Source organism: Delphinus delphis, chromosome 19 (genome assembly GCF_949987515.2).
Source record: "Delphinus delphis chromosome 19, mDelDel1.2, whole genome shotgun sequence".
Taxonomy (NCBI): Eukaryota; Metazoa; Chordata; class Mammalia; order Artiodactyla; family Delphinidae; genus Delphinus; species Delphinus delphis.
Genome location: NC_082701.1, coordinates 45,401,784 through 45,415,874, shown reverse-complemented (window position 1 = coordinate 45,415,874; position 14,091 = coordinate 45,401,784). Strand labels below are relative to the sequence as shown.

Sequence of the window (14,091 nt, the reverse complement as noted above, 5' to 3'; positions counted from 1 at the left end):
TTTGAAATACTGCCAAAGGTCTGTTTAAAATGTCAAGAATTTTTAAGGTGATGTGCTTAATATAACCAGTCTGCAATTCCAGTTGTAATCATGCCATTCCCACAAATCAGAGTACTTCCATGAAAACAAACAGAGCCTCTAAGTATGGATGAAAGTCCTCAGCTTACCTTCTTAGCTGGGTCTATATAACTTCAGAATTTGTTCCTCTTTCTTCAACTCTCTCATTAATTTTATTATTCTTGGCAATATAAAAATCTCACCAGTTGGGCTTCCCTGGTGGTGCAGTGGTTGAGAGTTCACCTGCCGATGCAGGGGACATGGGTTCGTGCCCCGGTCCAGGAGGATCCCACATGCCGCGGAGTGGCTGGGCCCGTGAGCCATGGCCACTGGCCGCAACGGGAGAGGCCACAACAGTGAGAGCCCCGCGTACCGCAAAAAAAAAAAAAAAATCTCACCAGTTGCTTTTCCTATAAATTTTTGAATGAAAATTTCAATTTCTTTCAATTTCTCTTTGCTAGGTCTTCTTTATAGCTGCCATCTCTGGGGAGGAGGAATTGTTGTTATGATGCATGTCAACGACAAATAACTGGGCTAATGTGAGAGGGTAGACGACAAATAAGTTTCACTTGGTGGATTAGCTCTAATTAATTTCTGCCTGGAGAACACTATGTAAAGGATTCTGAGGCTACATCAGAAGGCAGCCAGGAAGGAAACAAAGAGTAGTAAGAAAGGCAAGTGGAGAACCAGTAAATTTCAGTGTTACAGTGGCCTAGGTTTTCAAGGAGGGAAGAGATTAAGAGTATCAAGTGAGGCAGAGCAGTCAAACAATATTAGATTTGGCCTTCAGGAGCTCATTGATGTCCCCAGTGACAACATGCTCAGTAGACTGTGAGGGAAGAAGTCAATAGGCTAAGGAGGAAATGAGTACTGACACAGAGACAGCAAGTGTATTCATAAACTAGAGAGACAGAGCCAGTATAGAAGATGACTGAAGAGTAAAATAGCTGAGGTAGCAGGTAAGGACAGAGATAGAAGCCAGACGGATGTATTAGCCTTCCCAGGAAAAAAACTAGTCCTCTAAAAACTACAGGAAAGGGGTAAAGAAGGGTATTCCTGTATGTGAATTTGTACTAAGGAGAAAGAACCTTAAAAATTCAATGAAGTAGGAGCTAAGGACCTCTCTTTTGGCCAGGCTGTGGCATGTGGGATCTTAGTTCTCTGACCAGGGATCGAACCCGTGCCCCCTGCATTGGAAGCGCAGAGTCCTAACCACTGGACCACCAGGGAAGTCCTGGTAAATTTCTTGAAAAGAATGAGAGAGACAAGTAAACTGGATCAAGCAAGCAAAAGGTACTGGGCAATGCTGAATACTCAGACGAGGTTGGAAATAATGAATCTAAATTTTTAGATTGGGTGCTTTCTCTTTAACCCTTAAATAGAGGTGCTTTTGGGTATATTGGGTATATTGGGTGCTTTCTCTTTAACCCTTAAATAGAGGAGTAGGACAGTAGACTGTGGATCGGGTTGGCATTTTACTAGGGTACAGAAAAAGACAGGAGCAGAGAAAAGGCCAAATGTTGGGAATATTTCAGTTGATCAACTATGAGATCCAAGCTAGCGAGGGTAGGAGAGGTTAAAGGTAAGAAGAAAAATATAAAAGAGAAGCTAGTGATGCTGCAGATAGTCTTGGAAGAATAAACTGTGTTGGTCAGAGTGAAATGTTAGAGTTGAAGATTTTTGAAGTGATAGAATCACAGATGAGAAGATGGAGGCAGCAGCCTTGGTAAAAGGTGGCTAATTTTCACGTGGAGGTGATGATCACTGGCAGTAAAGAAGTCCAGCAAGAGGCTAGGCTCGTTCTATTTGTGTATACTTATGTCCTAATCCAAGTTTCTCACCACTACTCTGAAATTTGTCAACTTCATTAAGGTAAATGTGGAAGACATGTTTTATTCAAAATGACAAAATTCTTCTAAAGAAAAAGCTGTAAAAACAGCAATAATACAATCAGCCCCACACCCTTTAAACTAACTCAGATACTCCTTTCAAAAAGGAAAATATAAGGGAGCAACGAAAGAGAACAAACATATAAAGGAAATTAATCTAAACAGCAACCAAAGAGCCCACAGGAATGCATCCACAGTACAGCAAAACACAAACAGCTACAAGCTTGACACTCATTCAAAGCCAGCATTTTCTTCTGACATACTGAGACTCAGGGAAAGGCAAGTTAAAAAAAAAAAAAAAGCTAGGGACTTCCCTGGTGGCGCAGTGGATAAGAATTCGCCTGCCAATGCAGGGGACACGGGTTAGATCCCTGGTCAGGGAAGATCCCACATGCCGCGGAGCAACTAAACCCGTGTGCCACAACTACTGAGCCTGCGCTCTAGAGCCCACGAGCAAGAACTACTGAGCCCGTGAGCCACAACTACTGAGCCCGCATTCCACAACTACTGAAGCCTGAGCACGTAGAGCCCGTGCTCTCCAACAAAAGAAGCCACTGCAATGAGAAGCCAGCGCACCGCAATGAAGAGTAGTCCCCACTCGCTGCCAACTAGAGAAAGCCCACGTGCAGCAACAAAGACCCAATGCAGCCAAGAATAAATAAAATTAAATCTTAAAAAAAACAATGAAAGCTAGCTTATCCACCAAATAGGAAGAGAAATGACTATCTTCTCTAAGATAAACTGCTACAAGATAACAACATTTATTTTTAGACAAAAAGAATATTAAGAAGAGCTTTAAAAGCAATTCATTACCAAGTCAGTTTTTTTTAATAAAGTTTACCATTCATTTATAAAAACTGCTTTACTCTTTTTCAAGACAAAAATATGGATTTTTTTTTTTTTTTTTTCTGTTACGTGGGCCTCTCACTGTTGTGGTCTCTCCCGTTGTGGAGCACAGGCTCCGGACGCACAGGCTCAGCAGCCATGGCTCACGGGCCTAGCCGCTCCGTGGCATGTGGGATCTTCCCGGACTGGGGCACGAACCCACGTCCCCTGCATCGGCAGGCGGACTCTCAACCACTGCGCCACCAGGGAAGCCCAAAAATATGGACTTTCGAAGCAAGTTGTAGAAATTTACATTAACATGAAAAAATATTTTATGAAGAATCAAATAAAAATGTAAATATGCTTTTTGCCATAAAAAGTATGACCCTACTGCGCAAAATCAAATGAGTTACCTGAGTTACTGAGTAGTTTAAAAGAAAAGACACCTTTATTCATGAAAGATCAAACTAAAAAGTACCCTAACAGCAAATCTGGCCTCTTCATTACAAATGGTCTTGCTGCAATACATAATCTCTTGCTGTCCATTTCACTTTTAGGTTAATTTAACTATTACTTCTTCTTCTTTTTTTTTTTAAATTTTTTTTGCCACTCCATGTGGTTTGTGGGATCTTAGTTCCTGGACCAGGGATCATACCTGGGCCCACGGCAGTGAGAGCTCACGTCTTAACCATTGGACCACCTATGCTTCTTGTGCTTGGCTGTTTGACCTATGTTTTCTCTAATGAAAATATATTTCTTATTTAAAAAAAAAAATCTATTGCCTGAGAATTTTCGCCTATCTTCATGGCATGAGTTAGAAAAAAATCAAGTAACTGTTCCTGAGAGCACTGGCAGAATATGCTACTAATGGGACTCTAAAGTAGCAAAACTTTAGAGGCAATTTTGACAATACTATATCAAAAGCTTTAAAAATGAATGTATTTTTTAATCCTACAATGCCAATTCTAGGAATTTATCATAAGGAAATAATTATGGATATATGCAAAGACTTCAGTATGTACAATAATAAAAACTAGAAATAATCCAAAAGGCCAACACTCATTAGGTTACATGAATTATGGTTTATCTGTATTATAGGATATGTAGACTATTAAAAGTTAAAAGAACTATTCAAAAACAAACAAAAAAAATTGTCAAATAACATGGGAGAAGGCTCACAACCTACTGATGAGTAAAAAATGGTATCGCATCTGTACTGATAAGTGTTTCAAACTGTCTTTTCTGTGTTGCTGAATTATTATTCATACTTTCTAAAATGAGTACTATAAAAAGTACGTATAGCTTTTACGTTAAAAAGTTATTCTAAAAAAATTCTTCCTCAAAGCACTTAGCAAATGAAAGAGAGACAACATTGAAAAAGAGAAACTTTTTCATATCATTATTACTTTGTATATATGTTAGTCCATAATTTTTTATTATTTTATTACTTCACAAGTATTTGTAATTTACACAAAATATTGATTTTTCTAAAACATATTTGGAAGCTCTGTGCTTTAATACTGAAAGCAATGACTAAACTCTTGTTATTGAGATTAAGCCTTAGTGTTAACAATTCCCCTCATTTATCAGCTCATGTTTCACTCAACTTCATCCTGCCTCAGTTTCTCTCTGTACGGAGTAAGCACATACTAACTTCTCACAAGAATGCTGAAAGGAATATATGTAAAGTATATCATACATAAAATCACCTGGGAAACAAAATGGTAAATACCTTTTGATTGCCAATTTTCTTATCATTTTTATAACCCTAAACAAATTACTTAAGCTGTGTGCCCCTGAATTATTATATTTATTTTCCTGTAAAATGGACAATATTAAACTCCTGAAGGGTTTTCTCTGAATTACTAAAATGAATGCAAAACTAAAATTTTTCATATAAAATTTATAATAAACAACATGTTCTGAAATAATGAAATAAAGAATATCAATTTATATAATAACTCTGGTATACTCTTTTCAGCATCAAAACATCCTTAAAGTAATTAAACTATTGCATTTCTGTTTAACTTCTTTTGGGGTTGATAAATATAAAAATGTTAATGCAAGCTAATATTTATTTTTATGCTACTTGAGTATCTTATTCCTTAAATTACTCTGTACCCCAAGAATATATTAATATAGTTTTGGATATAACGCAAAATTCTTTTTATGGTGGTCTCTATCAAATACAAAAAGCACTACCAAAGCTATAAATAACTATAAACTAAACATACTCTAGGAAAGGCTGCCCCCTTGTGCCAATCAATAATATTTAACATTTTAAGAAATAACAACTTTCTGACACTAGAAGCACTCAGACTTCTAAAAAGGTCTTGATCTTTCCATGTTCTGATTTCAACAGCTCATATTTAAAGTGGTAATCTTTAAAGAAAAGCAAATTGAACAGCACATTAAGCGCATATGGACATGACTAATTTATGACATTCAGCAGCAAATATCAACATAATTCATATCATTTAACTATCATGGATATTAGCTGCTCAAGTGCCTAGAGGCTGAGCTCAGAGAGAGAAGTAATTTTCTGATCCTTAAGTTCTATAACAAAATACAAAGAAAGTAATTAAAGAAACCAGTGTATTTCAGAAGGAAAATAGATAAAGCAGGGATAGAGTATGGTGGCTTGTTTTTATATGTGTGTGTGTGTGTGTGTGTGTGTGTGTGTGTGTGTGTGTGTGTGTGTGTGTGTGTGTGTGTGTGTGTGTCTCGTTCATCCAAGTTTTTAGGTATTTTCTTCTGAGTTCTTGGGAGATAAGATATTTTCTTTGAATTTGATGTATGGCCAATTACCCTTTGTAAAGCTTCTTGACATATATAAGTGGTATCAGGCCATTCAAACATAAGTCAGTATCAATATTATTACTATTATTATTACCAGTAATCTATAGTAGTGGACAAAGTATTACAGCAATAGACTCACTAAAGAAAACAAACATTAAGGCAATAAAAGACATATTACAGGTAACAAGTAATGAATGCATATTTTGTATATCTGATAGCATCATATTGTTCCTAATTATGGTCAGAACAGTTGCAATTCTATTTCTACCCAATAGGATCATTAGAAGAATTAAATGATAAAGCACTTACTATAATAAACACCATAAAATGTTTGCTATATATGTGAATAAATAAGTAGGTACTATGTAGTATGCATTTTTCAATAATACCTACTTTCGAAGGTGGTCATGTTCTTTCAAAAATAGTTCAGTTCTTCTGTTGTTTACTCCAGACCCACTTTTATATGACCTAGAACAAAAATAAAGAAAACTTAAGAACATTTTTGGTACATGTTATAAAAAAGGATTAAATGATTGACTCAAGTAATATCCAAAGTGGACAAATTGAGCCTCTCCACAGTTTTGAATAAACAATTATAATGTATAATCCTTTTCATTTCCTTCTAAAAATAGCATCTATCATAAATAGATAAATATGACTGGCTCTCTAACTTAGGCCTAAGACTTTATTATTTTTCACCAAAATAATCCAACATTCTTAAACAGAAATCTTACTTTTTCCTTTTTTTGATTTTATATACATTTATTAATAACTCTTCTAAAAGTGTTTATTTTGTATCAGTTGCCAAAAATTCCAACTCACTAAAAGTACATGAAAAGAGAATATACATTCATTCGTTTATTCATTAACTCAGCAAATATTTATTCAACATTTGTGAGGTACCAGACATTATAACAGTAAAACATGCTACCTAGCCACAAGTTGGTCATAGAGAGTTTAGAGAGGTACATAAATTATATAATTGTAATTCAGTGTAATAGGAACTATTATGATAATAGTTATATACAAAAGAAGAGAGTAGTCATTTCTATAGGGCAGGGGGTAGATTAGAGAGACTATGAGAAATACAGAAACATTCTTAAAGAGAGAAAATCCTCAAAGGGTACCCTGTAGAACGAGTGATAATTTAGTTATAAAAAGTGGAAGATTATTCCAGGAAGGAAGGAGAGCGTGTGCAGCATCATGAGGTGTGGAAGAACAGAGTGTCTTCAGAAAACTTTGCATTGTCCATCTTGAAGAGTAAGGTTTGGGAGGATACTGTAAAAGATGAGGAAAGGAGAGGCCTTTAAAGCCATTACTTTTCCTTTCTTTGTCTATTATCTCCTATATCTTTATTTTCCCCAAGTGGGAATAATACTTTGTTGGGGTTTTTTTTGGTTTGTTTTATTTTTGGACGCATTGGGTCTTTGTTGCTGCGCACGGGCTTTCTCTAGCTGCAGTGAGCGGAGGCTACTCTTCGTTGCCGTGCTCGGGCTCTAGATGCACGGGCTTCAGTAGTTGTGGCTCTTGGGCTTGGCTGTTCCGCTGCATGTGGGATCTTCCCGGACCAGGGCTCGAACCCGTGTCCCCTGCATCGGCAGGCAGATTCTTAACCACTGCGCCACCAGGGAAGTCCGGGAATACTACTTTGGATTGATTACTACACAGCACATGGGGTGGGGAAGCTATTGAAATGGAATGTTTCCCTTCACAATGATACACGCAGTCCATCAACTGAAGTCTAAGGAACACAAAAAGGAAGCTAAAGATCTGCCAGTTGTGGCATACTTAAGGATTTCTATCCTGGTCTTAAGTTCATTACAATTTACTAGAAAACGCTTTGTATCATTACTATCAACACTTACACGTTTCAGTTCCTTACTTACAAAGTATCAAGAACAAAATAAAAAATTTAAGTAACTGCACATACACCGCAGTAAGACAAAAGAGGGTCATGCTGGTAAAACTGAATCACTAGCTGAGAGTAGGGCTGATGTGCAAAGCGCAGTGGGAAAGAAAACACCAGGAAAAGCAGCATGATATAACCAAGAACACACTGGACTTGGAAGACTGATGACTAGCCAGTTAACCTTAGATAACTCTTAATACCTAGTTTTATAAAATGGGACTAATAATTTGTATCTATACCCAAAGATTATATGAGGCCAAAAAAGAGAGAATATATGAAAAAGCAGTGTGTAACTGCAGAAAAAATTCTTAAATGTCAGTTATCACTACTATATCTCATTTCACTAATCATATTCTGCCATGTATTATATTAATTTGAGTATGTGCCTTACTCCCCTCTAGCATCTAGAGGGCCATGTTGATCTTTTCATTTCTACCTTCTACTGTGACTGACATATTATCTTACTCATGGTTGGTAATCAGGAAATAGTTTAGTAAATGGATGAACATGTTTCTTTTATGATCATCTTTTAGAAAACAAGTTATTACATTGGAATGTAGTCTAACAATTCCCACAAACTGAATGGTAGTTAAAAGCCTCCACATCAAAGGCTGTCCGCTACACTGATTCTCAACGCATTCTTTAAAATACCTATGTAAATAGACTATACAGAAAACAGACACAAGACTTATATATGTGCCAGAGAACTAAAAATATTCCAAAATTCCTAATATGGCAAAAATGTTTCATTTTTTTCACTCCTATATGTTATACAAAGTACATATGACTAAATATAAGAAACACAGATAAAACACAGACAAACAATAAACATTAATTTTCCAAGATAATTTCTGGAGGTAGAAACAGAACTGGTGACTGGATAATCCTGGTTTAGAGTTTTGGACAAAAATTTTGCATGGGATGAATATTAAATGATCTCTCCTGCAAAACTGTCTTACTGTTACAACAAAATAAAGGAACTCTAAGAAAATATTTATCAGAGTACACATGATATATATCAGTTCATGAGATGGTAGTACACATCATAGTTCATGAAACATAAGTATCATACTTATGAAACTTAAGCTTATCACAAGTGAGACAATGATAGGCATCAACAGATGGTCCAAAAGTGGAAAGTCTGCAGCTTTAATTAGATGCCCAATGGATTTAACCCTGTCAGTCATGTACAGCTGTGAAAAACATTTTGAAAATGTGTGTAAAATGCTAGAATATATTATTAAAGGTGAGGTAAAGGAATAGAAGAAAAGAATACATTTTTAAAATTATGGCTTAAGAGCAGCATAAAAATGTTGGGAGTCTTTAAATAATTTGACTAAAGTTATGAGTCTGTATGAAATCTGGAAAAAACAGATTTCAGATTCCAGGGAAGTAAAGGCTACTTTGATAGCTACCTAAGTATTGATATGTAATTGTTGGGGCAAGGGAGAGGGTAGGGGGATAGACAGTAATCAGGAAGGGAAACACGGACAGCTTCATTTATTGGTAACGTTATAATGCTTAAGGTGGGTGGTAGGAGATCAGAGAAGAACTCACGAAGACATCATCTAAACTGGACTTTGAATTAAGACAGGAAAGTCAAGGTTGGCAGGAGCCAATGATAAAACTAGGGGAAACTGGAGATAAGACAGCAAAGTAGATTAGGACTATACTGGAGCAGCAATGTTTAAAGAACAGTGAAATGGGAATTAGAAACCTTGAAATCTAAACCATGGTTCTGCCACTCAATTTGCTATTAATCATGGATATACTCTAAATCTGATTCTGAATAAACATCCTACGAAAAAATATAAAAGGTAACTTACTCAATATCCTTTCGTACTGATCCCATGAGATTCTCCCTTTCCCGTATTGCCACAAAGTTTGCTTTGGTTTTATGGAATTCATGTGTATAATCCTGCAATCAATCAACATGTAGAATCAACACTAGCTAACTATAAATTTTCACCTTATTGAGCCAGTTATGTATTGTTATATTACAAATTTCTGCCCAGAAAACTGCTATTTAAGAAATCAAATTGCCAAGAGGTAAAAATAACATTATAATCACTTTCCTGAAGAGTGACCAACTTCTTTCCAATGAAAACAATTTGGAGGTAGGGGAACAGTGCCACTAAATCACTATCCTTTGTATCCCCTAGTACCTTGTCTTATGGGGCAGAATTGTAAAGAAAAAATAATTCTCAGATAACATGACTTCAAATAGCCTAGGATAAAACTTAAGAGGCTCCTTCTACTCATCAGTGTACCCAATGGGGCTTATTTTCAAATTTCACCTTTTTGGAACTCCTGCAGAAATTTAATTCCTAAACTAATCAAAAGAAGAACAGAAGAGAGCTATAAAGAATAAAATAATTTTAAATATTTTCCTTTTTCTACCATATTTTTAAGTTGCTAAGGAGTACTCATTACTTTAAAAAATTCAGATCAGTATATAAAAAAGATAAAAAACATAATGCCACCTCCCAGAGAGCCCTTTAAAAACAAAAATAATACATGAACATGGGGTACCATGAACTAAAAGAGTACCAAAAAGAACAGAAGTAAAAACCATCTTGCTCCACAGTTCTTAATATTATGATCACTGTCTTTCAGTTTCTTTCAGGAAATATGTTTTTGCATATATGAGTTTATTATTTCTTTCATTTATGATAAAGAAATCATACTATATTCTGCTGCAACCTTATTTTTTGTAGTTCATAAAGTATGAAGTAATCCTTCCATATCAGCAAATTGAAATCTACGTTCTTTTTAATATTTAATAGTTAATTTTTAAATTATGACTATAGTAATTTAATAAATTCTCTACTGATAAACATTTTAGTTGCCTTTTTTTTGCTGTTAAAAAAATGCTTCAATAAACACTCTTGTGTATATATTTTATTGAACTAAATGTATTTAAAGGGTAAATGCCTAGCAGAATAACTGGGTCAAAGAATCTTACATGAATTTGATAGTGTTAAAATGCCTTCTAGAAAGACTACACCAACTTACATGCCCAGCAAATGGATGAGTGCCCATTTTTCTACACTCTTGCCAACAATGGGTTACAAATGCTTCAATATTTGCTAACTTGACAGGTGAAAAATCGTATCTCGTTTTTTTTCCATATCTCATTTTGATTTGTATATTTTCATTTGGGAATGTGGCTGACCATATTTTTATGATTTTGGCCACTCATTTTCTGTAAACAAGTTCATATCCTTTGCCCATTTTTCTACTGGGTTGCTTTTTTCTTATTTCTATTATCTCTGTATATTAAGCAAACTAGTCATTTATTATAGTTTCTGGTATCAGGTCTTGCTTAGGGAAGTCCTTTACTACCCCAAAATGTACAATTTCACCCATGCTTTACTCTGAAATTTTATTGTTTCTTTTTCTACATATAAATCTTTGATCCATTTGGAATTTACTCTGGATAGGAGGAATGAGATAGAAATTGAGGCGTTTTTCCCCTCAAATAGTTAGCAAATTGTTACAGCTTTATTTATTTTATAATCCCACTTTTTTCCATTGATTCAAAATAGCACCTTTATCAGAAAGTAAATTTTCATGCATGTTTGAGTCTATATATGAACTCTACTCTATTCATCTACTTTTTCTCCAGAATCAAACAGTTTTATTATTCTAGCTTAACAGGTTTTAACAGGTGGCAGAATTAGGCATCCTTTACTACTTATCTTCATTTTCACATGGGTTTTTTTCTTGGTTATTCTTATATAACTATAATTCCAAATAAACTTTGGTGTCATTTTGCTGTTTTTTAAAAAATGAAACAAACAAAAACCCCTATTATTTCCACTGGGATAAGATTCAATATATAGGCTGATTTAGAGAGAAATCATCCCATCCAAAAGCAGAGTAAGGGCTTCCCTGGTGGCACAGTGGTTCACAGTCTGCCTGCCGAAGCAGGGGACATGGGTTCGTGCCCCGGTCTGGGAAGATCCCACACGCCACGGAGCAGCTAGGCCCGTGAGTCATGGCCGCTGAGCCTGCGCGTCCGGAGCCTGTGCTCCGCAACAGGAGAGGCCACAACAGTGAGAGGCCTGCGTACCGCAAAAAAAAAAATAAGTAAATAAATCAATAAAAAAGCAGAGTAAACCTTCTTTTATGTTCCTCAGTAGAGTTTTATACATATAAATCCTATACATTCTTATTAAATTATACATAAAATTTTAATAGTTTCTTCCATTGTACTTTCTAACAGATTACTGTTTGTGTGTAGGAAAACTACTTGCTTTTATATATTAATTTTATAAGTCATCAACTTACTGAATGTTTCCAATTTTTTTTTTTAGTTTTCTTGGTTTGTATTAGCTATATAATCTTATCATTACCACAGAATACAGATTTTGTCTCCCTTTTCAGTCTTTATATCTTGTTCTTTTTATTGTGTAACTGAACAACCAAGAACTTCTAAACAATGTTAAACATCTATGGGGATTGTGGGTATTCCTGTCTTGCTTTTTTTTTTTTCAAATATATTTAGTTATTTACTTTTGGCTGTGTTGGGTCTTTGTCGCTGCACATGGGCTTTCTCCAGTTGCCGCGAGCAGGGGCTACTCTTCGTCGCAGTGTGCAGGCTTCTCATTGCGGTGGCTTCTCTTGTTGCAGAGCACAGGCTCTAGGCGCATGGGCTTCAGTAGCTGCGGCATGCAGGCTCAGTAGTTGTGGCTCGCGGACTCTAGAGCACAGGCTCAGTAATTGTGGCACATGGGCTTAGTTGCTCCACAGCATGCAGATCTTCCTGGACCAGGGATTGAACCCATGTCCCCTGCATTGGCACACGGATCCTTAACCACTGAGCCACCAGGGAAGTCCCTCCTTGTCTTGTTTTCTTTTTTCCAGTGGGAAAGCTTTTAGTGCTTTATTATTAAGCATTATGACAGATTTTAATCTGATGTACACATTTTTGCATTAGGTAAATAAAGTATTCTTCTAGTCCTATTTTTAACAAGTTTTAAAAATTAGAAATGGTGGAATTTTTTCAATATTAAAAAATTTGGGGACTTGCCTGTTGGCGCAATGGTTAAGAATCCACCTGCCAATGCAGGGGACACAGGTTTGAGCCCTGGTCCAGGAAAATCCCACATGCCGCGGAGCAACTAAGCCCATGCACCACAGCTACTGAGGCTGCACTGTAGAGCCCGCGAGCCACAACTACTGAGCCTATGTGCCACAACTACTGAAGCCCGTGTGCCTAGAGCCTGTGTTCCGCAACAAGAGAAGCCACTGCAATGAGAAGCCCACGCACTGCAACAAAGAGTAGCCCCTGCTAGCCGCAACTAGAGAAAGCCCATGTGCAGCAACGAAGACCCAACGCAGCCAAAAAAAAAAATTTGCCTTCCTATTTGTACCACTATATTTTTAACACCTCCCATGTAAATCTTTAAAAGTTTTTTCATTTTATTGGTATACTTTTAATATTTTTCTCAAACAATACACTAAATATAGCAAATTACTTCTCTTCCATGTTATCTTCAAAGCTTGATGAAAGTATACTCTAAACCACCATATGACTGCTTATGCGTGACCACTGGCTATTTCACTGTTTCAGCTAGCTAGCAAGATCTTCCACAGTAGAAGTATACTTACCTACTGATGAATATTATTCAATTTTACCAGGCAAAAGCAAGAGCTGCTAACCATTTTCAGAATTTTATAATATCAAGAAAAAAAAGTAAAACAGGATAAACTTCTATAGCATGGCATTTATCCTCTTACAAGATTTTTCCCTTTGTTCCCCTACATACACGTGAACACATTCTATTCATAGAGTAAAAAAAAACCCTAAAACTTCCTATAATAACATAAAAATCTCAAGCCCAATGTACTACCTGCAATATGTCTCTATGTCGCTGTAATGTATGCATCAATGCTGCATTCAAGGAGGGGACACCGGCACTGTTGGTATATTCTGCCATTTTATCATTTACTCCTGTAAGCTAAAACAGAAAAAAAAAAAAAGAAAAAGAAAACCAATAAAAATATTTTAGAAAGCACTGTAAAGAGATAAAAGTAAATTATATGCCTATATGCCTTTCTGGCTAACAGCAAAAAACAAAAACAAAACCAAGAAGACAGCAGGCAAGGGTTCAGTATTTCCCCAAAATAATCCATAAAGGCTAAAATAACATCCATAGGACCTGGGAATGGCTGTCATCAAAATTCAAGTGGCCTGGGGAGGCATACACCTTGAATGAAAGGGTGATTTCAATAAATACGTCTGCATTAATATAATCTAGTACCATATCTAACAGGTACACAGTTATTAGCAAAACAGCCATTTAACAGAAGGTACTTACCCTTGCCAAAAGCTGTTCAATCTCAATCGCCATAGTTTCAAACATTCTGTCTTGGCTTGATCCATTTAAAAGGGGTGTTGTGTCAGAGCTGAAGAGAAGTTCAAATAAAGAGTATCCATTACTTAAACCTAATCCTTTAAAATATACTTAAAATAATAAGGTAATTATTCTTAAAGAGGTCAAGTGGAACCCCGGAGACATTCTTTTTGTTTCATAAGAAGTTATAATTTTATACAAGTTTTTCTATAAAGATCACGCATCCTAAATATTAAATTCAGTATAAAAT

At 35.9% G+C, this 14,091-nt stretch overlaps 1 protein-coding gene across 3 annotated transcripts in view; it reads right to left on the bottom strand.

Annotated features, from left to right (window-relative positions):
- Positions 1 to 14,091, bottom strand: part of GOSR1 (golgi SNAP receptor complex member 1) — a 50,312-nt gene that overhangs the window by 28,202 nt on the left and 8,019 nt on the right. For all 3 annotated transcript variants that reach the window (XM_059997070.1, XM_059997071.1, XM_059997072.1), the window contains exons 3-6: positions 13,806 to 13,893; positions 13,338 to 13,445; positions 9,306 to 9,397; positions 5,964 to 6,038 (exon numbers count right to left, since the gene is read on the bottom strand). In XM_059997070.1, the coding sequence (XP_059853053.1) occupies positions 5,964 to 6,038; positions 9,306 to 9,397; positions 13,338 to 13,445; positions 13,806 to 13,893 (363 nt within the window). The remainder of the gene's footprint in view (positions 1 to 5,963; positions 6,039 to 9,305; positions 9,398 to 13,337; positions 13,446 to 13,805; positions 13,894 to 14,091) is intronic.